This window comes from Rhinolophus sinicus, linkage group LG06, assembly GCF_036562045.2.
Source record: "Rhinolophus sinicus isolate RSC01 linkage group LG06, ASM3656204v1, whole genome shotgun sequence".
Classification (NCBI taxonomy): domain Eukaryota; kingdom Metazoa; phylum Chordata; class Mammalia; order Chiroptera; family Rhinolophidae; genus Rhinolophus; species Rhinolophus sinicus.
Genome location: NC_133756.1, coordinates 132,002,489 through 132,025,345, shown reverse-complemented (window position 1 = coordinate 132,025,345; position 22,857 = coordinate 132,002,489). Strand labels below are relative to the sequence as shown.

At 51.9% G+C, this 22,857-nt stretch overlaps 1 protein-coding gene across 2 annotated transcripts in view; it reads right to left on the bottom strand.

Annotated features, from left to right (window-relative positions):
* The window catches only part of KCNC1 (potassium voltage-gated channel subfamily C member 1), a 45,672-nt gene extending 34,048 nt beyond the window's left edge, over positions 1–11,624 (bottom strand). For both annotated transcript variants that reach the window (XM_019746606.2, XM_074336097.1), the window contains exon 1: positions 9,527–11,624. In XM_019746606.2, coding sequence (XP_019602165.1) covers positions 9,527–10,096 — 570 coding nt within the window. In that variant the 5' untranslated portion in view covers positions 10,097–11,624. The remainder of the gene's footprint in view (positions 1–9,526) is intronic.
* Between the last annotated feature and the right edge of the window lie 11,233 nt (positions 11,625–22,857).

The window sequence follows — 22,857 nt, the reverse complement described above, 5'->3', positions numbered from 1 at the left end:
CCAATGTCTGACGTAGGTCTTGAACTCTGGTCTCTTTATTCATTCTTTCAATAAATATATTTATGTAGCAGTCACTATGCCAGCCCTGTTCTAGATCCCAAGCATTAAACATATGTTAAAAGAGACGAAAATCCCTGCCCTCATGGAGCTTAAATTTCAGTGAGGGGAGCAGATAATAAACAAAGTAGGTTAGTAACATGTAGTTGGTTGGTGGTGCATGCCAAGAAGAGAATAGGACAGCATGAAAGGGGGGCAGGGAATGGCAGGGTGCCGTCGGAGATGATGACGTCTGAGCCCAGGCCTAAAGGAGGCGAGGGAGGGATAGGTGGGGAGAAAGCGCTCCGGGGAGAAGGAACAGCAAGAGCAGGGGTCTTGAGGCAGAAGCACGAGCATCTTGTTGGTGGAAACCAAGGAGGCCAGAATGAGTGTGGGAGAGGCAGGAAAGCAGAGGGAGAGGTGGGAGCGGAGTTCACGGGGAGCTTGGAAGGAGCTCCTGAGAACCCTGTAAGGACCAGGTCTCCTCTGAGGGAGACAGGAAGGGGCTGGCTCAGGGTGACGAGCACCTCCCAAGTGGCCCTGGCAAGGACAGCAGCAGGGAGGGCAGTCTGCAGTGATCCAGGGACAGGAGACGCAGCTGCAACCAGGAAGGTAGCATTGGGGGTGATGCGACACGGTGAGGTTCTGGGTGTTTCTAACATGGACACAACAGGATTTGTGGGTGCGTGAGAAAAAGAGAAGCGTTAGGGAAGATACCAAGGTTTCTGGTCTGAGCAACTGGATGCAGTTGCCATTTTCTGAGCTGGGGCCTCACCCCCAGGCCCATTACCCTGACACCAACATCTTGGGCACAAGGAAAGGTCAGAATCACCCATGAAGCTCTGCCAACCTGCACGCACCCATCCAGATCTGTCTGTGTCCTGATGCTTCCCCACGACTGGTAACTGTTGCCTGCATCAGCACTTTTCACAATCTAATGTGCCTGTGAGTCATCGGGGACTCTGGTTCAAATGCAGATTCTGAATCAGTAGGTCCAGGCGGGGGCCTAAACTCTTCTTTTCTAACCAAGGAGCAAGAACCCCCATATCCCAAACCTCACGGTAGACCCTCCCTCTCTGAGCATTTGCATCACCCAGGAGTACAAACCCTTCCCAGATCTAGGAATCTAATTCTCCCCGGACAGTGCCCAGGGGCCTGACCTTTTCTGAAGCATCCCAGGTAACCTGAGAGTCGGCCATATATTGGGGTCCTCCAGCAACGACCCCTGCAGCCCCCATAGCAGCCATCACAAACACCTGCACCCCAACCCCTGCCCCACCCAGCATAGCGGCAGCTCACTGCCCCACTCTGCACGGCACCCCTACACTATGGAAGTTAGTCCCCTGCCCTGCTCCAGCGCCTACAGACTGGCACAGCACCTCCTCTCAGTGCACCTTTCTGCATCTCCCAGAGGGCACACAGCCAAGAGAAGGGCCTGGGGAGGAGGGCAACAGGTGCCACTCGATGGGCCTAAAGAGGTGGCACCCCCGGCCCATGCCCGCGAGAGAGGTGGGTGAGTCTGCCACCACTGACGGCTCACAGGGGCTCAGCACCAGAACTGACCCCAAGCTGGGCATGACTCCCATGCCTTGAATACACGAATGAAAGCAGGTTGAGGGAGCCTGAATGAATGCAGGAGGGGGCTCTTCAGACCCCTGCCCTGGGCTCCTACCTGCTTGGTACCGGGACCCTTGCCGGGAGAGCTCGCATGTGCCTCGAAAGGAGCTGAGAATGAGGAAGGAGAGCTAGGGAAGGACTAGCCCCACTCTCACAGTGCCACTGGGAAGGTGAAGCCCAGAATGCTTCGACTCCTAGGATATCGGAGCTGGGAAGGGACTTTGTGGTCATTTAGAACGACCTCTGTTTTATGGGTAGAAAAACTGCAGCCTGAAGGGGTGATGCAACTTGCCCAAGGGAGCTTAGCTGGTTTAACTGCCTGGCTATAGACCTTTCTGTGTCCCTGGCCTGACGCCCACCACTGGGGGCTTGTCTGTGGCCTCATCCTGTCCATGCGCCCGGCCAGTCTGTAATCCTGAGGGCCTGCCTCTCCCCAACCACGGGCTGCAGAACTGAACCACAGACCTCCAGCTTGACTCATGCAAGCTTGGGGACTCCGTGCCCAACCCAGACCCCTCCCTCTCAAAGGAGGTCAGCTGAGGGTGGGAGCAGCCAGGCTAAGCATTAGGGACCTTGCGGGAAGAGTTCTCGTGCTCAACAAAAACTAGAAAGTACACTGATGAAGGGGAAGAGATGAGCAAAAAGCTGTGGTTGGAATGAGGGTTGCAGAGGAGGAGGCCAGTGAGGAGCTGGCAGAAGGGAGCAGCAGGAGACATGGCCAGGTTCCAGAGCAGAAGGCCTCGAATGCCGAGCTGAGGAGGAGCCAGCATTCCCACCATGCATCACGTCATGCAGGATAACGTGACCCTCCCAAGCCCTCTGCCATCTCGCCGCAGCCCATATGGAGCCCCAGGGCCTGCATGGGTGGTGGGGGCAGTGGAGGCACCTGAAAACCTTCTTCCTGGGGGATGCCAGAGCCTTCTCTTAGCCCCTGCAGGCCAGACCCTCACTAGCTGTGGTTCAGGGGCCAGGGCTGGCTGAGCAGGATTCCCTGATAGGTGGTTGGAAAAGAGTATTTGGTGGAGGAGGGAGGGAACCAGAAAAAAACCCAAGCCCGGGCCATGGCAAGCCATAGACCTCCCCATCCCTGGAAGCGACAGGAGGCAGTACTGAGCAGTGGTTATGGAGAGAGCTCTGGTGGCAGGCAGACCCAGGTCTGAATGCTGGGTGGCTCCACCACTCGTGAGCTAAGTGACCTTGGATAAGTCACTCGACTTCTCTGAGACTCAGCAGCCTCACCTGCGACCTTGGCATGCTAATGAGAATCCAGTTCCATGGGAGTTTCGTGAGAATTAAATGAGAATATATAAATCAAGCCCTTACAACTGTCTGACACATAGCCAAGTGCTTTAGTAAATAGTAGCCATTAGTATTGTGATTCAAGAAAGGAAGGGGGCTCTGGAAAGTCCTTCTTGGGTGGATAAGGATTTTGGCCAAGTCTGCGTGGACTGATCTGTGGCAGTCTCAACTAACCCTGCTGGAGCATGAGCAGGGAGTAGGGAGCAGCGGTGGGAAGGCAGGTAACTGCTTGTTCTCCCTCCCTCAGGGGAGGAAATAAGGGAGTAGTAAGGGAACAGCATACGCAGGTAGGATTTGGTATTCTTGTGAAACTGAGAGCCAAAAGGAAGGCAAACAGCCGGGCCCGGGGCCAAGACACTTGGGGTGTGAGTTTGAGTCTCGCTGATTCCCTGCATGGTCTTGAGCAAGTGTCTTTCCTGATCCGAGCCTGTTTCTCCTCCAGCGGAAGGCCGTGGCCTGGGAGCAGCCATCGGCTCCAATACTGTCATGTACAGGAAAGGTGGTCCCTCCCACCCAAGTGTCCCCCGGAATAAGAACTTGGAGCCTCTTAGCTAAGGCCCTCTTTTCCTCTGAGCCTACACTCAGGGAAGGGAAGCTCAGGCCAGGGGGTAGCCAGGCTGGCCTGGGGACTGACGGGAGGCAGCGGCTTGAGGCCTTGACCTTTTGGTCCAGAGTGAATACACTGGTCATGGGACTGCTCAGAATAGCCATAGCACTATATTCAGCTGTCTCGGAAGGCCCGAGAGCCCTCGCCCAGGCATCGGGCTACCAGACCCCCTCCCCCACCCCTGAGACAACAGGCCTCCCTCTGAGGGACACTCAAGCTAATCTCCTGCCAAGCTTTTGGCAGATGTCAGACCTCCTGCCCAGAGCTAGGGAGCAGAGACTCCAGTCCTCAGAAGACAAGATCCAAATACTCCCTGAGGTGTCTTAAGGTGGATGGGGGCTCCCAGGCCAGTGAGCCAGGACTTAGAGACCTGGCTTTCTGAACTAGCCCCCCAAGTAGCCCTGTGTCACATGTGACCCTGGGAAAAGCACTCCTCTCTGGGCCTCAGCTTCCTCATCTGTCATAATAACTGCTCCTATTATACTGCATATGTAAGAAGCTTAGAGACTGGAGGGGAGACAAACCTGACTCAAGCAGGGCTGCTAGTGAACATTTTATTACAAAGCGGGTCGCTTCTCTGAAGGGAAAGACTCTGGTTCTGAATCCCCGCCCAGCCTGTGGTGTCCCGGAAGGCATCACTGAGGAACCGATGTTTGAGGCAGAGTGTGAAGGATGAAGAGGGCAAACCAGAAGCAAAGAGCTCTCCAGAAGGAATGGCATACGCAAAGGCCCGGAGGCAGGGGAAGCTGGCACATGCCAGAAGCTGACATGAGGCCTGGCTGGCTAGAGCTCAGGGAGAGACGGAGAGAGCCAGGCCAGAGGAGACTGGAGAGGCAAGCGGCCTGAGGGGCTACGGTTACGGGCCAGGGAAACACCACAGGGTTTTAAGCAGGCAAGAAGGTGAGCTGGCTGATTGGTGAGTTGAAGAGACCTCCGTGGTTGCCAGTTGGAGGTGCAGGGGCTGAAGTGGGAGAGCACTCAGGAAGCTGTTGGAGAGGTTGGCTTGAGGGAAACAGTGACGGGAACCAGGAGGGCGGACATGGAGGCAAAGGATGGAGTCTAGAGAGAGTCATGAAGTAATAGGATAACACGGCCAACAGGAGTAACACCAGCAGTCAGCATTTACTGAGCACTTACTGCATGCCAGGCCCTGGGACGTGGGACTCCGCATAGTACCTCAGTTGATCTTTCCATCAGCTCTCTGGGGGGGGTTGACCATCAAGCTCACTTTAGAGATTAATAGGCTGAGAAACTCTGACTAAGAGTCATTTGGTTTGTGCTGTTCTTTACTGGGAGGGGAGCTGCGGGCTTGGAGGTCCCATTCAAAGACACAAGGACACCTGTAAAAGCATCACGGGAAAGAGAACACTGAATGGGGGATACACTGTGGCAGGGAGTGCTTGGGATGGCTGGAAGAGGGACACACCCAGCCCCCTCACCACTGGTCCTGAGTCTCATCCCTGTTACCATGACTCAAACTGGGGTCCTGCCCAGGAGGGGGCAAGCTGCCCAGGACGTCGCTGGAAGCAGCTCTGTCCCAACCCCTCTGCATTCCAGGCCAAGCCTAGAAGAGCCCTGTGTCAGCTGGGACCCAAAGGAGAAACAAGTCTCTGGCTGGGCTTTTCATCCCAGCTACTAAGCGAATTTCCTTCCTAGGGAGGTGAGGACCTGACTGCATCAGGTCCCGTAGAGGTGGGACAAGGCAGAGAGACGGAGTCGAAGGACAGGTGGGCAGTGGGGTGGGTGGAGCTGGGACTTCCATTGGCCCTCCTTTGTCATTTGGGAGGCCAAGTGACTCTGGGGGACAGATGTCAATACACACACACACACATGCACATACACACGATACTCCTCTCTGGCATAGGGACCACCATTGGTCCTCACCTGACACACAACAATGATCCTGATGACAACATGCAAATTACAGAAAAAAGCCAAGGGCCTCACACCTTCACGGGCCCACAAGGAAGAGAGGAGGGCAGGTTTCAAGTCAGGGCTGTCCCCGGCTGCCCCAGCATAACCCTGCCTGCTTTCACACCTCGACGGCTTGGCATGCTAGGACTGCTGTGCCCTGCCATCTGCCTGGCTAACTTCTCCTTGCCCCTCAAAGCTTGCCCCAGCAGTACCTCCCCTGGGACAGTTCTTACTCTCATAGCCTCAGGAAGCCCCTTCACAGCCCTGACCACATAATGTCATCATCATCCTTTGCTTGTGCGTGTCTGGGGCACCACCCCTCCCCCCAGAACACATGCTGGGCTCATCCTGTCCCAGCTCACCTCCCCACCCCTCATCCCCTCAGCCTGGGTGCACAGGAGACCATAGCAGAGAGGGGCCAGGGAACCAGGCACTCCAGCTGGCACTGTCACACCTGAAGAGCTCAGATGGAATCTCCCACCCCAGCCAAGTAGCCCCCCATCTTCCAGGGCCAGTGCTAAGGCCCGGGTGAGGTGGCCTCACTGGCTGGTCCATGCATCAACAACGGGCCTGGGCTACAGCCGCATTTCTACTGAGGATGGGACAATGAGGAGGAAAACTGCTCACTGAGGCAGCTCAGGCGCTCCAGGAGATCGAGGCCGCAGGCAGGAAGCTGGTCTGGAGCTTCCTCTTCCTCAAGGTACACTCATCCCCAGGCCACACAGGGTCTCGCTCACACACAAGCACACACAGCAACACTGACACACAAAGTTCTCACACAGTCTGTTTTACACACAGCCTCACATACACACAGACTGTGTCACACATAGGGCCCCTCACCCCGCATACAGCCTTCCACACTGGTGTTCTCACACACACAGCCACACACACACACACACACACACACACACACACACACACACACACAGTATCTCTCTTACACGTAGACTCTTTTTCTTATATATGGACTCTCTCCCACGCAGTCTCATTCTCACACACAAAGTTCATCTCTCAAAACACATACAATCTGTTTCACACAAAATTCCTCTGATACTCACAGAATCTCACACAGTCAGTCTCAACACACACACACACACACACACACACAGAGTCTCACATATTTTTATTCTCATACAGTCTTTCTCACACACATGACGAGTCTCACAGCCACACAGAATCCCTCTTACACAGATTCTCTCACACATACAGCCTTCCTTTCACACATAATTAATGTTACACACATAGGATTCTGGTTTAGAATAGAGAATAAAAATGTAAATCCCAATCCACCAATTTGAGGAGGCTTGGGGACCCTGTTGGAGAGGGGTAAACAAAGGTGTCATCAGCAGCGGCAGAGCAAAGATGGAGGGGGAGGGAGGGCGGGCAGCCGTCTGGTCTCTGCGCAGCTGAGCTGCAGAGCGGCAGCGCAATGCAGCTAGGCCAGCCAGAGGGCAGCAGGAAGCCTGGGTTCTAATCCATGCTCTGCCCTCAGTTCTTTTGTGCCCTTGGGCAGGTCCCTCCCCCTGTGGGCCTCTCTGTGTCCTCATGTGTCACCCAAGGAGTTGGAAGGACTCTGGGAGGCTACCAGGAAAAGACGGTGGCATTGACAGGCTGAGGGTGGGGCACCTTCTAACTTACCTCCATCCCCCTCTACTGCCCAGGGAAAACCCTCCGAGACTGTTCTTCCATGGGCACTCATGAGAATCAGGACTTTTAGGTAAGGTTTTGTACAACAACAAGACTCCAAATTATGCTAGCCAACACATTTATCTGCCCTCGGTGAAGGCCACCCCACAGCCCAGGGGTGTCCAGTGGGAGAAGACGGACAGGTGAGGAGGCTGGAACAAGTCCCACCTGACCCCTGACTAGCCTGAAACTCAGGGACATAGGTCAGAGCCCCACCGCTAAGTGGGGGAGGGGGACGGCCCCTTGCTAGGGTACCAGGAGACTGAGAGGACAATGGAGAAATGAGGAAGTTGGGCCTACTCCTTCCTTCTGGGGCTAAGGCGGGTCCCAGTGCTGCTATGATGCTGTCCAAGGTCAAATGCAGGCTGAGGGAGCAGCTGCTCTAACCCAGGCCTTTGCCCAGCACGCCCCACCCCCACCCAACATGTGCTGGTTCAACTCCCCAGTTCCCCTCCTGCCCCTTCCCACAGCTTAGCCACTGCTGCCAGTTACATCATCCCCTGGCTATGGTGGCCTCTATTGGGACAGGGCAGGGAAAGGGAGGTCTCTGAGGGTCTCAGTCCACTCTGGGGACAGCAGGGAGCTGGTGGCCAGCTCTGGGGAGGATGAGGTCCCAGGAGACCTGGTTCTAGTCCTGCTTAGCCTCCAGTTTCCTGGGTGACCTTGGGCAGGGTCCTCAGTGGCAGAATGAGGGGCTTGGCTCTCTCCCTCTTATACCCCCCCACACATCTATTCTAGGATTTAAACTATAACACTCTGAAATAAAAATTGGTAGCTATAAAATAGTCACAGGGATGTAAAGTACAGCATAGAGAATATAGTCAATAATGTTGCAACAACTATGTATAGTGCCAGGTATAGTGCCAACTATGTATAGTACTAGACGAATTGGGAGAATCACTGCATAAATTATATAAATGTCTAACCGCTATGCTACACATGTGAAACTAATATAATATAATATTGAATATCAACTGTAACTGAAAAAAAATAATTAAGAAAATAAAGTTTAACACTCTGACCTGCTGCCCCCTCCCTCACATGTTAAAACATTGAATGTTTTATCTCAGTAACGAATCTACCAAGCCTGTGCCTAACACAGTCTTTTTCTGCCTGTGGACACCTCCGTGCCCCCCAAGTTCCCTTCCCCTATTGATCCTCAGCAGCTGAGCAGACACTCCTGCCCCCTCCCCTGTCCCATCCTGCCCCCTCAGCTCTAGAGGACAGGAGGGAAAGCATGCAGAGCAGTGAAGGAGAGTGGGCAGAGGCAGAAGTTTGCCAGGTAGGGGGATGGGAGGGTGGCTATGGATGGGGGAGGGACACTGCTTTCAATTCCCAACACCCACCCTCCCCCTCATGCCTTATGCTCCATTCAGGCCTCTGAGGTCAGAGCCCAGAGAAGGCAAGGAAGGGGTGTCTCTTCCAGGGTAGATGGCTGCTACCAGTGTCTCCCTTTGGGGCTCAGTTAAGTAGCAAAACCCCTTAGAATTCACCAGACCCCCTCTCCCATTTTATAGATGGGGAAATCGATCAAGAGAGACCACCTGAGGAGCCAAAGTCAGCAGGAGGGTGCCCTTCCTCCCCAGCAACAAGCTGCTGTCACTAAAAGGGAGTGACTGATAAAGACACACCCACCTCTCACACTTCCTGGTAGGTTCCCCCTTTAGACCCACTCTCTGTTCCTGATAGGTCCCAGAGGCATAAGCCCAGTGGCACCCTCCAACACCCTGCCCTTTTGATAAGGAAGAAGGACAGCCTCTGTTCCCAGCAGCAGGTCTCTGAGGGGTCACATCCCCTTCTCCACAGCCCAGCCCTACAAGGCTGCTCCCTGGGGAGGGGTGGTCTGTTTCAGGCAGCAGCCCAGGCCTCAAGCCCTTGTCTGTGGGCCCTGGCTGGCTCCAGATGCCCTTACCTGAGAGAGAGGAAGAGCTCCCAGCTTAGAATCTAAAGGGCCGGTCACATCTTCGCAGTGTACATCTGCAAAGACACAAACATGCACGCACAAACACTCCTGCACACTCAAACATTACACACATGCTCACTCATCCCCACTACATTCTTTACCCACCCAAATATACACCGCCACACTTACATAAATATGCACATACAACCTACTCATACACATAAACACACCCATTCATACTCGCTCATACATATTAAATTCGGAAATATGGACAGCCCTTACATACGTGCAAAACCAGTCACCCTCGAAAAGAGTCACCCTCTCTCTCTCTCACACGTACACGTACGTACAAATACGCACACACACCTCCTTAGGTGCCAGTTTGGGAACCCACCCCTGCCCGCGGGAGGTGGAGAACGCTGCCTTCCCCGCCCCTCTCTTCTGATGGGTAAGTTGTCACTTACCCGCGCATAGCGGGATGAGTAGGGGTCCTCGAAAAGCGCCCAGATTCGTGGCTGCCAGCGGCGCCAGAAGCTGCCTGGCCGGCCGTCAGGGGAGTCGCTGAGCGCCAGGCGCTTGGTCATCTCCAGCTCGTCCTCGCCGTCGCCTGAGTCGCCAGGGCCGTCGGCGTCCGCGTCGTCAGCGCTGTTGTCCAGGGGTGCGCCGCCAAAGCTGTCGAGCGCCTCCTCGGCGTCGCGGTGCTGGCGGTAAGTCATCCAACAGCAGGGCTCCACGTCGGTCTCGTCGATGCCCCAGAAGGCCAGCTCCTCCTCGTAGAGCGGCCCGCACACGTCGGCCGGGCAGTGCAGCTTACCCGTGCGGTAGTAGTTCAGGATGTGTGCGAAGACGCCAGGGTGGCGGTCGAAAAAGAACTCATCCGCGCGGGGGTCATAGTCGAAATGGCTGTGGGCGTCGGGCTCCGCCAGCCAGGCGAGCCGCGTGCCGGGCAGTGTGCGCAGCGTCGAGCGGTACGTCTGGTGGCGCGTGCCGCCCACGTTGATCACGATGCGCTCGCTCTCGTCCCCTTGGCCCATCGCGGCGCCCCCTTAGGCATGGCGCGGCCCAGCTACACCCATGGGAGCCGCCGCCAGGGGGAGTTTGCGCCGGGGAGGGGGGCGCGCGGCCTTCTCCCCCCTCCCCTCAGCCGTCGGGGCGGGGGACAGAGGTTCAGCGGCTCAGGCCACCCCCGGAGCGACCCAAGCCCCTCGGGGCGCTTTCTGCCGGATGCTGTCTGGTCCAGGGGAGTGCGCGCGGGATTCTAGGGGTCTCTAAGCGCCAGATGTGGGAGGGAGTTGGTCCGGCTGCGGAGGAGGCAGAGGAGGAAAGAAGGGCGGGAGAGAGGGAAGGAGGAAGGGAGGGAGGGGGGCGGCGCTCAGCGGCGAGCCCCGGGAGGAGGGAAAAGAGGGTGGGGGAGCCGGGCTCCGGTCCCCATCTCAGCGGGAAAATGGAGAAATCGACACAAAGCTTTTGTGGGGAAGGTCAGCTGCTCCCAGGGCCGGACATGTAGACCAGTCCCCGGAAGGGGGAGGCGAGGAGAGGGGGCCGGGAAATTCGCGCTCAGCTGTGTAGTGGTCGCCACAGAGTGCTCTGGGCTCGGGGAAGATGGATCCCTGCTGCCTTCCTCCCTGCGTGGCCGAGCTGCAGCTCCGGGCGCAGGGTGGGCTCCGGCCCCCTTCCTCTTTCCTTGCTTGGCTGCCTGCTCCCCTCCCCGCAGCGGGCGCGCCTGCCCGCCCGCCCGCCCTCCTCGCTCCTTCTCCCCGCCTCTCCGAGGAGATGGCGGGCCCCCTGGGCAGGGGCACCCGGAACGCTGCTCGGTGAGGCTATCGCTCTGAGCACTGCGCTGCGCTCTGAGCACTCCGACTGGAGCAGGGACTCCGCTGGGAAGCGCTGAGACTCCGGCGGCGGTGCTGAAGGGACAGCTCCCGGACTGCTGCGGGGCTGTGCGGGGTTCACCCGGCTGGATTCGGTCTGTGGGGCCGGTGGGCACTGGCTCCGGTGCCTCTGCGCCCCGCGCTCCGCGCCCCGCTTCGGGCAGGCGGTTGGCGCTGCCGGCCGAGGCGAGGGGGCTACGACGGTCCGACCCGGGAGGCGGGGGTGGCGGGTCCCGGTGCCGTGAGGTGAGGTCGGCGAGGCGGGGGAGGCGAGGCGCTGAGCGGTCGCCGCCGCCGCGACGCTGCTGCTGCCAGTGCTGCTCGGCTCGCTTGCTCGCTTGCTTGCTCGCGCGGTCCGCGTCCAGCCCGCCGCTCTCCGGACACGGGCAAACGGCGCGCGCAGCCGCACTCGCCCCCGGAGGGAGGCGCCGCGCTGGGTCCTAAAAAGCCCTGATTCCGCGCCCCCCTCCCAGCCCCGTGCCAAGCCGGGCCTCCCTCAACCCCAGCACTGGGGGCGCCCGCCCAACGCGACTCCTGCTGTTCCGGTGGGGCCCGCCGACGTTCAGCCCTCCGGGAGCGCTATTCATTGGGTGAGGGCTCTGGCAGACATCTAGGCCCGTGTCCCCGGGTCAGACTGAGGTGAGAAGGGCGTCTGCACCCGCCCCTCTCTTTCCAAACTATGGACTGTCTGATCCCTTAGTGAACCAAAATGACCCCCACCGCTACAAGAGACACCTTGACCCAGAACAGCATTGGCCGCTATTTTAATACCGACCCTTTCCACGGAACCTGGAGCCCACATGCAAGGTACCCTCTTGCATGGACTCCAAAATAACAGTCCCTCCCCCATCCACCCACATGCTGTCCTCTAAGCTCTCTGCCAACAACCCAGTAATCCTGGACCCCTATAAACCCTTCAGCCCTAGGCCCTTCATAACTCCAGGCTGACCCTAGTCTCCCATGAGTGCCACACACTTCCATAGCGATCCCAGCTCACTGACCCTCCCATACTAGCTTTGGATCCCTAGGTGGGGATCCCTTATGAAAAGGGCATTCTGCCCTTAGAGGTCAGAAGAAATTGCCCCTGATGGTCCTGAACACTGACAGCCACCCGTCTTCCCTAGGGCTTCAGCTGCCCTTGGGTTATGGTAAGCCGTGTCTGGAGGCTGGATGGGAGCAGCTGCCTGCTGTGTTTCCTACAGCTTCACAGAGGATCCTGAGGGTAGGAGTTATAGTTTTGTCCCCAAGCCTTCCTGGTCCATGTTTGCTGCCAGTGCCTCAGTTTACTCAATTCAGCAAACACTTATTCACTCCTTACTTGTCCCAGGCTATGTCCCAGGCGCATACCCTGCCCTGGAGGGGCTCCCAGGCTGGTGGGGAAGTGGGCAGGTGGGCCTGTACAGGGCTGGGGAGGTCAGGCCCAGATCCAGGGGTGGCTGTGCTGGGGAAGAGGCTTATTGATCCCAGCCCAGCTCAATCGAACACAAGGCTGCCTGGGCAAAGGGCGATTTAATTAAGAGGACACGAGGTTCTCATTTACCTGTCGGCACTTGCTAACTGTGCAGACAGCTGTCCCTTGACGCTGACCCGCAGACACTGCTGTGGATCTGGAGACAAAGCTGTGCTGCAGACGTCTCTTCCCTCACTTGGCCGGGGGAATCCCAGCCCAGCCTCAGGGAAATCTGTGTGTGGTGGGGAAAAGGTTTGGAGGACTAGAGAGGGTTGGAGAGAGGCCAGGGGCAGGGCAAGAGATGAAGGATGGGAAAGAAGGACGAGGGGAGAGACAGAAAGGCAGAATTAGGGCAGAAACAGGGGCAGAGATGAGCAGAAGGAAGCCAGGACAGCACATCCTCCCTCCAGAGACTGATCTGTGTTATTCCTATAAATGGGAGCTATTTCCCCTTCAATCTTAGAGTAATGCAGGGGTGAGAGTGCTTTTGCATTTTCTTCTTACCCTGACCAGTAAGCCCCATCCCCTAACCATGAGGAGGCCTGACCTGACCTGGTGTAGCTCAGCCTGGCCCAAATTCAGATCCCCTGAACACAGGCTGTCAGCAAGCTCTGTCCCAATCCAAGGAGGTAATAAAACAGAGAAATGGAGACCCCAGAAGATAGAGCAAAGGAGACACAGAGAGATAGAGACACACACATGTACACCTGGCTGGGAGAAATCAAGATGGGGAGAAACAATAAAGAGGCCTTTCCAAACCTTCCCTTCCTTCCAGCCAGATGTCTACCCCTCGTCTCCCCCTGCCCCCCCCAAAGTCTTTTATGATTCTTCCATCCATAGGGGCCCAGGGCTCCATCTCTTCCCTCTCCTGCAGGACCACATGGGATCAGAATATGGCTCCCCAACCTTCACTCTAGCTCATCTCATTTTCAAAAGGCAACTGTCAGCTTCTCTAGGGATGCTTCTTGTTTGCTTCTCTCCACAGTGCCCAGAGCACAGGAGCTCCTCATTAAAGGCTGAATGATTTGAGAAAGGCCAGGAGAGGGGCCAGGATCCTAGAATCCCAGTGTCAGAAGCTGTGGGAGTCTGGAGCCTTTAACTGAGGCTGAGTCAGGGGGAGGGACTCACCCAGGGTCTCTCAGGGAGTGAGTGCAGAGCCCATGGTGAGTCATAATGGGGAGCTGAAGTGTGCCCCAGCTGGTGGAGAGAAGAATGGGGAGAGACAGAGAGAGATAAAGGGCCCCTAGTAGGGGAAGGTTGGATGATTAGGAGCCCTAGTCAGGCCTGGCCCTGAAGGGTGCACTAGAAAAAGAGGCAGGCCAGGGTTGGAGGGAAGGGGAACGTGAAAGGGTATCCATCATACTTTAACATCCCCTGTGAGGCAAGCAGAGGAGGCTCAGAAAGAGCAGCCTTCTCAGGTGGGAGAGGGTTGCTGGCCCTGAGGTGCCCCACGCTGTCCCACTTTAGGAATCTCACCTTCATGCTTGATGACACCCCACCCCAGCCCAGGCTCCAAAGAATGCCCCCCCAAACCTTGTCTATCCTAAACAGGGACACAAAAGTCTCTTTTCTCACTCCCTCTTCACACTGTAAGAAGGCTGGCATTTGCAGAAAGCCCAGAAAAACCAAGAGGACAACACAGGAAAAAAAGAAAAAAGGCCCCAGAGAAATGGGGGTAGGAGAAGGAATTGCTGACCAATACTTAGCTTCTCACCCACAACCACTGACCACAGACCCTTAGCGCTGCCGAAAACCTCACTCCTTTCCATTTTTGAGCAGCTCCCGCCTTACTCAAAGCCATTTGCCCCCTCCCTCACAGAGAGGAAGGCTTGCAGGCCCATGCCAGGGTCTTTGGGATTAGTGGCAGAAAATTACTGATAAGGTAGGTGGTGCTGTTCAGTGGCTAGGAATGGAGACTCTAGAACCATATTGCTGGGTTCAAATCCCAGCCCCACCACTGCCTAGCTGTGACCTTGGGCAAGTTACTCAATTTCTCTATGCCTCAGTTTCTTTATTGTTGTATATGAATAATAATAAGCCCCATATCCTCAATACCCCAGCTCTGGAATTTCCCTTATTCCGACTAGAGAGGAAGGGTCGCTGGGCCCCATTAAGCTCCATGGTGGAACTGACCAGAGTATAAGCCGGGGCTGGGAGCGGACTAGAAAATGGTGACAGGAGTCCTGGAGCCAAGTTGGGACTATGTTCTCACACCTGGTCCTCACAGGCCTCAGATCCTGTCCTGCTAGGCTCTGGAACTGGCCCACAGCCAGCCCCCCCAGGCCTTTGTCTGGGTTGGCAAAACCTAGATGCTGCTCAGAGCCTTAGCATTCCTGATAGGTTGGGGTGCCATCTTGTGGCCACATCTGGAAGCTAACCTAAGCTGGGCACAGACAGAGTAGGCTTTGGGGGTGATAGTAAGCAGTGAAACCCACAGGCATCTATCTACTCCCAGACGGGAACTCCTCCCTCCAGTGGATGGGGGAGAGTGAACCTAAAGGTATCTTAGTGGGAAATTGGTGACCATGTCTGCTGGGTCTGTAGCTTGAGCATTGATCCTGGTACCTAACCTGGGAACGGGTGGATAGCCAGCTGTTCCTTCCTGCAACCCCTGAGTGACTGAATCCCATATATCTTAGGCCAAAGGAAGTCAGGAAAGGGGCCAAGATAAAGAATATTCTAGGGAAGTATTAAACCAGCATTTCTCAATCTCTGCATTATTGAAATTTTGGACCAGATAATCCTTTGTAGCCAGGGCTGTCCTGTGCATTGGAGGGTGTTTAGCAGCATACCTGGCCTCTACCCACTAGATGTCAGTAGAACCCCTTCCCCAGTCATGACAATCAAAAAGACACTGGCAAGTGTCCCCTGGGGGGTAAAATGTCCTCTGGTTGAGAGAACTACTGATCTAGACAGATTTGTTTACAAATCTCATTTTGTTGCTTACTACCTGTGTAAACGACTCACTTTCCCTGTCTAGGCTTCTGTTCCCTCTGCTGCAAAAACGCAATAATATTTTGTGAGGATTACATGAGATAATGTCTCTCATCGAACTTCCTTCCCTCCCCTTTTCCCATTCCCTCGGACTGCCCACCCCCCCAAACCTTTTGTGACCAGCCATTACCCCCAGTGGATTCCTGCCATTCCTCAGCAATGTCCACACCCCAAAGCGTCAGTGTGGTCCAAGGGACAGAGCATCAGACCTCCCTAGGCTTGGCTTTGGGGAAGGTGGGGCCTCAGCGGTTCTCGCTGCTGGCTGTTGGGAATGAGGTGGGGAGGTGGGAAATGATGATGGCTGGGGTAAAGGGTGCATGAGGATGTCGGATGCATATGTGTAGGTGGGCCGGGGCATTTCTATGACGGTGTCCCCAGAAGGACTGGGCAGGAGCTCTTGAGTTCTCTTAGAAGCAGCTGGAGATGTGAGGCTATCTCTAGGGTCTTCCTCCCTCTGTGATTCCTTTGGTAGGAGTCTTGGGGTGTCTCCTGTGTGTACTCCTGGCAGGAACCTGTGTGAGAATCCGTCTGCAGGTAAGCACCATCAGCAGTGTGCAAGGGTAGGTACAGGTTTTGTGAGTCCTGAAGTTTAGACATTTGGGGAATCACTCTTTAAAAAAAAAAAAAAGGAATAGAAAGGCGGGTACAAAATTGAATATTTCTTTAGACTTAGAAATCAGAACCAGATATAAATTTCAAAAAGCTGACAAATACCATGAACATGAAAAATCCAGGAAAAGTAGCTTAATATTTTTATTAACTGCCTGACACACCTACATACTGCTTCTAAATAAGTTATATTTACTTGGAAGCATTCGTAATGCTAACAAAAACAGTTGCAACTTTTTTTTGCAATTACAGAATGATATTCAGTGAACAAAACAACATTTATTACATAAAAGCTGCATCAAAGAAGACTGAAAATGATAAAATCATCATACCCCCATATAACTATTTTTTCTGTGCACCAACAAGAACCTGCTTTAGATTTCCATGCCAAGTTACAGCTCCTATATTGTACCAGGCAAGGTTGTGGTTACTAAAATACCACCAGGACAGGGTTACTTAAAGATATACTCATAACATGCACAGGACCCAGAATAGCCAAAATAATCTTGAAGAAGAACACAGTTGGAGAACTTACCACTCCCTGATTTCCAAACTGACTATAAAGCTACAGTACTGAAGACTGGGATACTGGCATAAGGGTGGACATACAGAGCAACGGAATAGAACTGAGTCCAGAAATAATCCCATATATTTATGGCCAATTCATTTTTGACAAGGGTGCCAAGACAATTCAATGGGGAAAGAATAATATTTTCAGCATAAATAGTGGGGGGACAACTGGATATCCACATACAAAAGTTGGACCTCTTCGTCCTACCATATACAAAAAGTAATGAAAAATGGATCAAATACATAAACGTAAGAGTGATAACTATAAAACTCTTAGAAGCACTTGGATTAGATAATGGTTTCTTAAATATGATGTAAAAAATGAATAAATAAGCAAGCAACAAAAGATATAGGTATATTAGACTTCACCGAAATAACGATATAAACTTTCGTACTTCAAAGGACACAATCAAGAAAGTGAAGAGAACTCATAGAACGGAAGAAAATAGTTGCAATTCATGTATCTGGTAAGAGTCCAGTATCTAGAATACATAAACAACTCATAACTCAACAATAGAAAGACAAATAACCTAACTTTAAAATGGACAAAGGATTTAAAAAGACATTTCTCCAAAGAAGATATACAGATGGCAATAAGCACAGGAAAAGATGCTCAACATCATTAGTCATGAGGGGTGATCAAAACCACAATGAGATACCACTTCACACCCACTAGGATGGTTAGAATAAAAAGACAAATAATAACAGTGCTGAAGATGCAGAGAAATTGGAATCCTCAGACATTGCTGATGGGAATGTAAAATGGTGCAGCTGCTTTCAGGAAAACTTTGGCAGTTCCTCAAAAATTTAAACATAGAGTTATGATATACCCAGCAATTTCACTTTTAGGAAGATACCCAAGAGAATTAAAAGCATATATTTACATCAGAACTGGTACATGAATGTTCATAGCAGCATTATTCATAAAAACTGAAAAATGGAAACAACCCAAATATCTATCAACTGATGAATGGATAAACAAAGTGTGATATAACTCTGCATTGGAATATTATTCAGCTGTGTAAAGGCATGAAGCACTGATACACGCTACAACATGGATAAACCTTGAAAACATTATATTCAGTGAAAGAAGCCAGACACAAAAGCCACATAGTGTGTGTTTCCATTGTCCAGAATAAGCAAATCCATGGAGACGAAAATAGATTAGTGGTTCCCAGGGTTTGGGGGAAGGAGACAGAGTGGAGAGTGGCTGCTAATAGGTACAAGTTTCTTAGGAGAATAATGAGATGTTCAGGAATGATAGTGGTGATGGTTGCACATGGTTGTGAATATAGTACAAACCACTGAATTGGACACTTTGAAAGGGTGAATTTTATGGTATGTGAATTATATCTCAATAAAAAATTGAGAAAAGTAAAAGAAGGATCAGTAAACCAGGAGATTATAAATAATTTGCTTATGTTGGGAAAAACTGTCTGTCATGGTTCCAGTTCCCTTGTCTGTACAAGATCTACTTCATTATCTTTTTCTCTCTCTCTGAAATGTTTTCAGTGAATTACTAAAGAATTTCAGAACATACCTTTTAAAATCACTAACCCATTCCATTCTCTCCACTTGAGAGAAAGCCCAAATCCAGATAGGTTAAGCCGCCTTCCCAAGATCGCAGAGCTGGTCAGTAGCACAGCCACTTAGATCCCAGGAATTATGTAGCCATTGACATCATCCAAGACTCCTCCCCCGATACGGGGAGAGTGCTCCATGAATTACAACCTGTTAAATGTTGTCTGGCAAAAACAAAACAAAACAAAACAACAACAACAAAAACCCACTATATGAAAATGATCATGTGTGGTATAAAAATGAATGTTACACAGCCTCACGTTTTAATTTTTTTCCTTTAATAGTAGTGAGTTGTGTGCAGAGGATTTAAGTATGTTATAGATGATGAAACACTGAGTTAGAACCAACTTGTTCATCATTAGCATCACCATCATTTTTGTCCTTACGTTTCTCCTTATCTCATACTTTCGTACTTCTGCCTTCCCCTCTGGCTCTTTTCCTTGACTTTTCCAGTCTTGCCCACTCCTTTCTACTGCATCAGGCTGAATATTCTTCAACTGCCTCTTCAATTGACAATTGTTTTATGATATCATTTTCTATACAGGGAATTGAGAGATAATTCAGTCTTTCCTTCGACATAGTCGATCAAAACTTGTTTTGTGTCTTTGGTTATGTCGGGAAGCTTCTCTCAGGCTCACCACTCTACTGGAAATGTCATGGACAACTTCAGGACTGGTGTCAAATTGGGGGAAAACTCTACCAAGTTTCTTTCACCTGCGGACTTCAACAGTTCAAGGTATTTTGGGTTTTCTCATGTAGTGATTAATTTTTAATGTTTTTAAACTGACAGTGAATATTAAAAAGTTTATTGATGTTGAGGTCTTGTTATAATGGCATATTGTGAATTCTATACTGTCTTTGTTACACTAGTACTTCGGGTTAGATTGGCAAGAACTAAATCTTTTATCCAATGAGTTCATATAATTCACTCTGCTTCATTGATTGGATTATCAAACAATACAAGAAGTTTTTCAATAATGCATTCAAAAGTTATCTCTTTCTTTTAATAAACTACTTTTTGATACGATCGGAACATATTTTGAGGGAACTATTGTCTTCTCAATGTACAATCATTTTAATTGATTTCATTGTTCATCATTATTGCTTCTGTTTTATTTTCTATTTATTGAAGATATATTCCACTAAACCCAGACAAAGTGTATACCTCTGGATAGGATACCAACATATGCATAAAGCCACCCAACACAAGGGGGAAGTCAGAATAGAGACAATGGTCATAACCGGTTGGCTAAAATAATCTACTTTGGCAAATTAAAAAAGAAACTAGACCATGTGAACATATTTCTAGGGTTTTGCACAGGACCTTAGAAGGGGCTCATGCAAGGAAGAGGACCTGAAGCTTAGACTTCACGGTGCATTCACCTCTGGGGCGTGCTCTAGGTACATGTGTGCTGCTGTATGAGCACACATGTGTAGAGACGTACCCATATATCCCTCTGAGGACCACGGCCCAGTGTTTCCTCAGATCCATCCCAGGTGAAAATGGCCCCAGGAGCAAGGGATTTTTCAGAGACACTGCAAATAGGGTTGGGCTTAGCAAGATACCCCACCCCCCGGGTACTGAGGTAAGGGACATGCCAGGAGAAAACCTCAAATCCCATCATCCATGTGGTGATCCAATATCCAGCTGGATCACCTGACTTTCCTCACTTCCTCTCTCCTGACTTCCACTGTAGAGGCCATAGAGTAAGGCAGCTAAGAGTGCAGTTTCTGGAGCCCCTCTGCCTGGGTTCAAACCCTGCCTCATGACCTAAGCTGGTCCAATTAGAGTTTTTCCTGGGCATTTTCTAATTGGAGTTTAATGGTGAGATATAAGGTAATCCCTCAGTTACTGGAGAAAACCAATATGGAGTAGGAGAGAATGAGGCCAAGTAGAGGCGAGGGGGGATGCATAGATGAGCAAGAGGGGCTCCAGTCCCAGCTTTCCAGGCCCACGGATGCGTATAGTGCTCTTCCACATGTGAGCTGCCCCATGTGCTTCCAACACACCCCATTGTGGGGTTTAAGCTAGTTTAAATTAGGTTTCTATCACCTGTAACTGGAAGTGTCCTGGACTAAATCTGTCCCCATACCTGCTTCCTCTTCTCCTGAGGTCTCCATCTCTTTAATGGCACCACCAACCACTCAGAAGCAAACCAGAGCTTCATCCTCGGCTCCTCCTTTTCCCTCACTTCCTTGGGGCCTCCATACACAAGGCACTGTGAACGGTTGTATAGGTTGTTCACTGCACACGTGCACCTGGCTGGAGAGATGAGTGGGGGCTGAAGGCCATCCTGCTCTCTGCTTGCCTAGCCACGAACCCTGGTGCAGAGCAGTGTCCTCCAAGAAGGGACATTTTTTCCTAATTGTACACTGTCTCCTTATAGGCTACTGGGGCCCTCTTCGTATATGTGATTGGTTCCCTCAGTGCAGAAACCCTGCCTCTTCCTCTCTTCACCAGGTTACCTTCTCATACCCCATTATCATCTCTCATTGCACCCTGTACTTTGCCTTAGAGTACTTCTCAGCATTTATAACATTGCATTTGTTCCCTCGGTTCTTTGTCTGATGGCTATTTCTCTAGTGGATTTTAAGCTGTGTGAGGGTAGGGACTGTGCCTTCAAGGTTCTCCACTGTACCATCAACACCTACACTTTATCTGGCACAACTGTCTCCATTCCTATGCTTTCTCTCCCATCCCCAGTCACTGCCCCAGTTCAGGCCATGTTATATTTCCTCTGAGCAACCCTGGTGGCCTCCTGACAAGTCTGCCATCCTCCCACTCTGTCAGCCCAGACTGGCCTTTCTAAAATACATATTTATTTGTATCCTTCCCCTGTTTAGATTCCTCTATGTTTCCCTGTTGTCTTCAGGATAAAGCACAAATGAGGCCCTGTGCCTGCTTTCCCCCCATCTCCCTTCTGGCCCCTCCCTGTGAAATTTTTGGTTCCATGAAGGCACAATTTGCTTTCTGTCACCTCTGGGTCTTTGCACTTGCTGTTTCTTTAGCTTGGAGCACTCTTCTTTGGCTCCTCTTTCCTGACCAACTCCTTCAAGATTCTTATTAGGAGTTACCTGCTTGTCCATACCTTCTGTTCCTACTATATTCCTCTGCCACATACACCCCCATTATAGCACTTAATTCATCGTGATGTAGCCAGCTGCTAAAAGATCCAACCTCCCCAAATATCTGGGTGCTTCCCAAAGACAGGAACTGCGTCTACTGGTGTCTGTTTTCACCCAGCATAAGACCTGGCATCTGTTGAATGAATGAATTCATGAATGAGCCCCAAGGAATCTCAAAGGACTGTAAAGAACCCCAAAGTGCCTAAGGATCCCCAAGGTGCATCTGTGGAAGAAGCCAGAAGAAAAGCTGAGGATCATTAGTAAAGAGCAGCTCTGGCAGCTCCTCAGGGATCCTGTGTTGGGAAGAGTAAACCTCTCCTTACAGCAGAGAGCAGATTCCCAGATATATAATGAGGCCCTTCCTTCTGGCATCACATCTTGCCTTCCTCAGGGCCCCCCACTTGAGCAGAGCCCTGGAAAGTGGGCTTGCAAGGTTTTCTAGAAAAAAGGGTAAGGGTGGGATGTAGGGAGGTCCTGGTGGCAAGTGTATGTGTTTTGGGGGTGGTGGTGGTGTGGTATGTGAGTGGGGAAGACATTTTGCCAGGCCATCCTTCCAGGGGACGACAAAGGCCTCTGGGAGGGCAGAGTGCGTGTGTGTGTTGTCTTGTTTCTCAAGACACAGCTCAAGTGGCACCTCTTCCAGGAAGACTTCTGCAGCACCCTGGCTAAATCAACGGCCCCTCCTCTGCTCTCAGTGTTTATATCTTGATGAGAGCATGTATGCAGCCTGTGATGATAACAGATTTGCATGTGGCCCTCTTCTTGCAGGGTCTGGGCTCCTGTTTCTGTGAGATATAGCAGTGCCCAAATGCTGTAAGTGCTGGGTTACTGGCTAAGTAGAAGCACCTGTACCTGTCTGGCCTTCAAAGCTTTCCCCTTGTGGTTACGCCTATCACTAAGAGCCTGTAAGTACCACACAGCTTACCGCCTCTTCACACTCATTTAGTTTCCTCATACCGTGTTCCCCCGAAAATAAGACCTAACCAGAAAATAAGCCCTAGCATGATTTTTCAGGATGACATCTTCTGAACATAATGCGTCTTTTGGAGCAAGAATTAATATAAGACCCGGTCTTATTTTTGGGGAAGCACGGTGATGCTGTGAGCACCCGATCACATCCTCTGTAGCCATGAGGATTCGGAGTGGCACCTGGGGCCATTACTTCCCAGTGAGCCTTCGGGACACCACACCTGGGTTCACTCTGTGTATGGAGGCATGTGATTCTCAACCTTGCATTTTGAAAAATGGGGAGCTTTTGAAAAATACCAATACCTGGCTCTGAGTTTGTGGGGCAGATACCTTAAAGCACAATCTTTGAGGGGGGGGGACCAGGCATGGGTCTTTTTGAAAACTATTCAGATCATTCTAATCTGCATCCTGACAGGAGAACCACTGACCTGCGTGTGGTGCTGCTCCTCACCGTCTTAGGAACCTCCCCACATATGGGAGACACATTGCTTCTTTCTCTTGGCCTCAGGCTTCCTCCTTGCAATCCACTTGCCGCCTACAGGGCTACTTGAGGTACTCCTTTTGGATTTTCCGTCCCCTCAAAATCCTGCCCCCATCCCTAGGGAAAGCCAGAGCCACCTCGGTA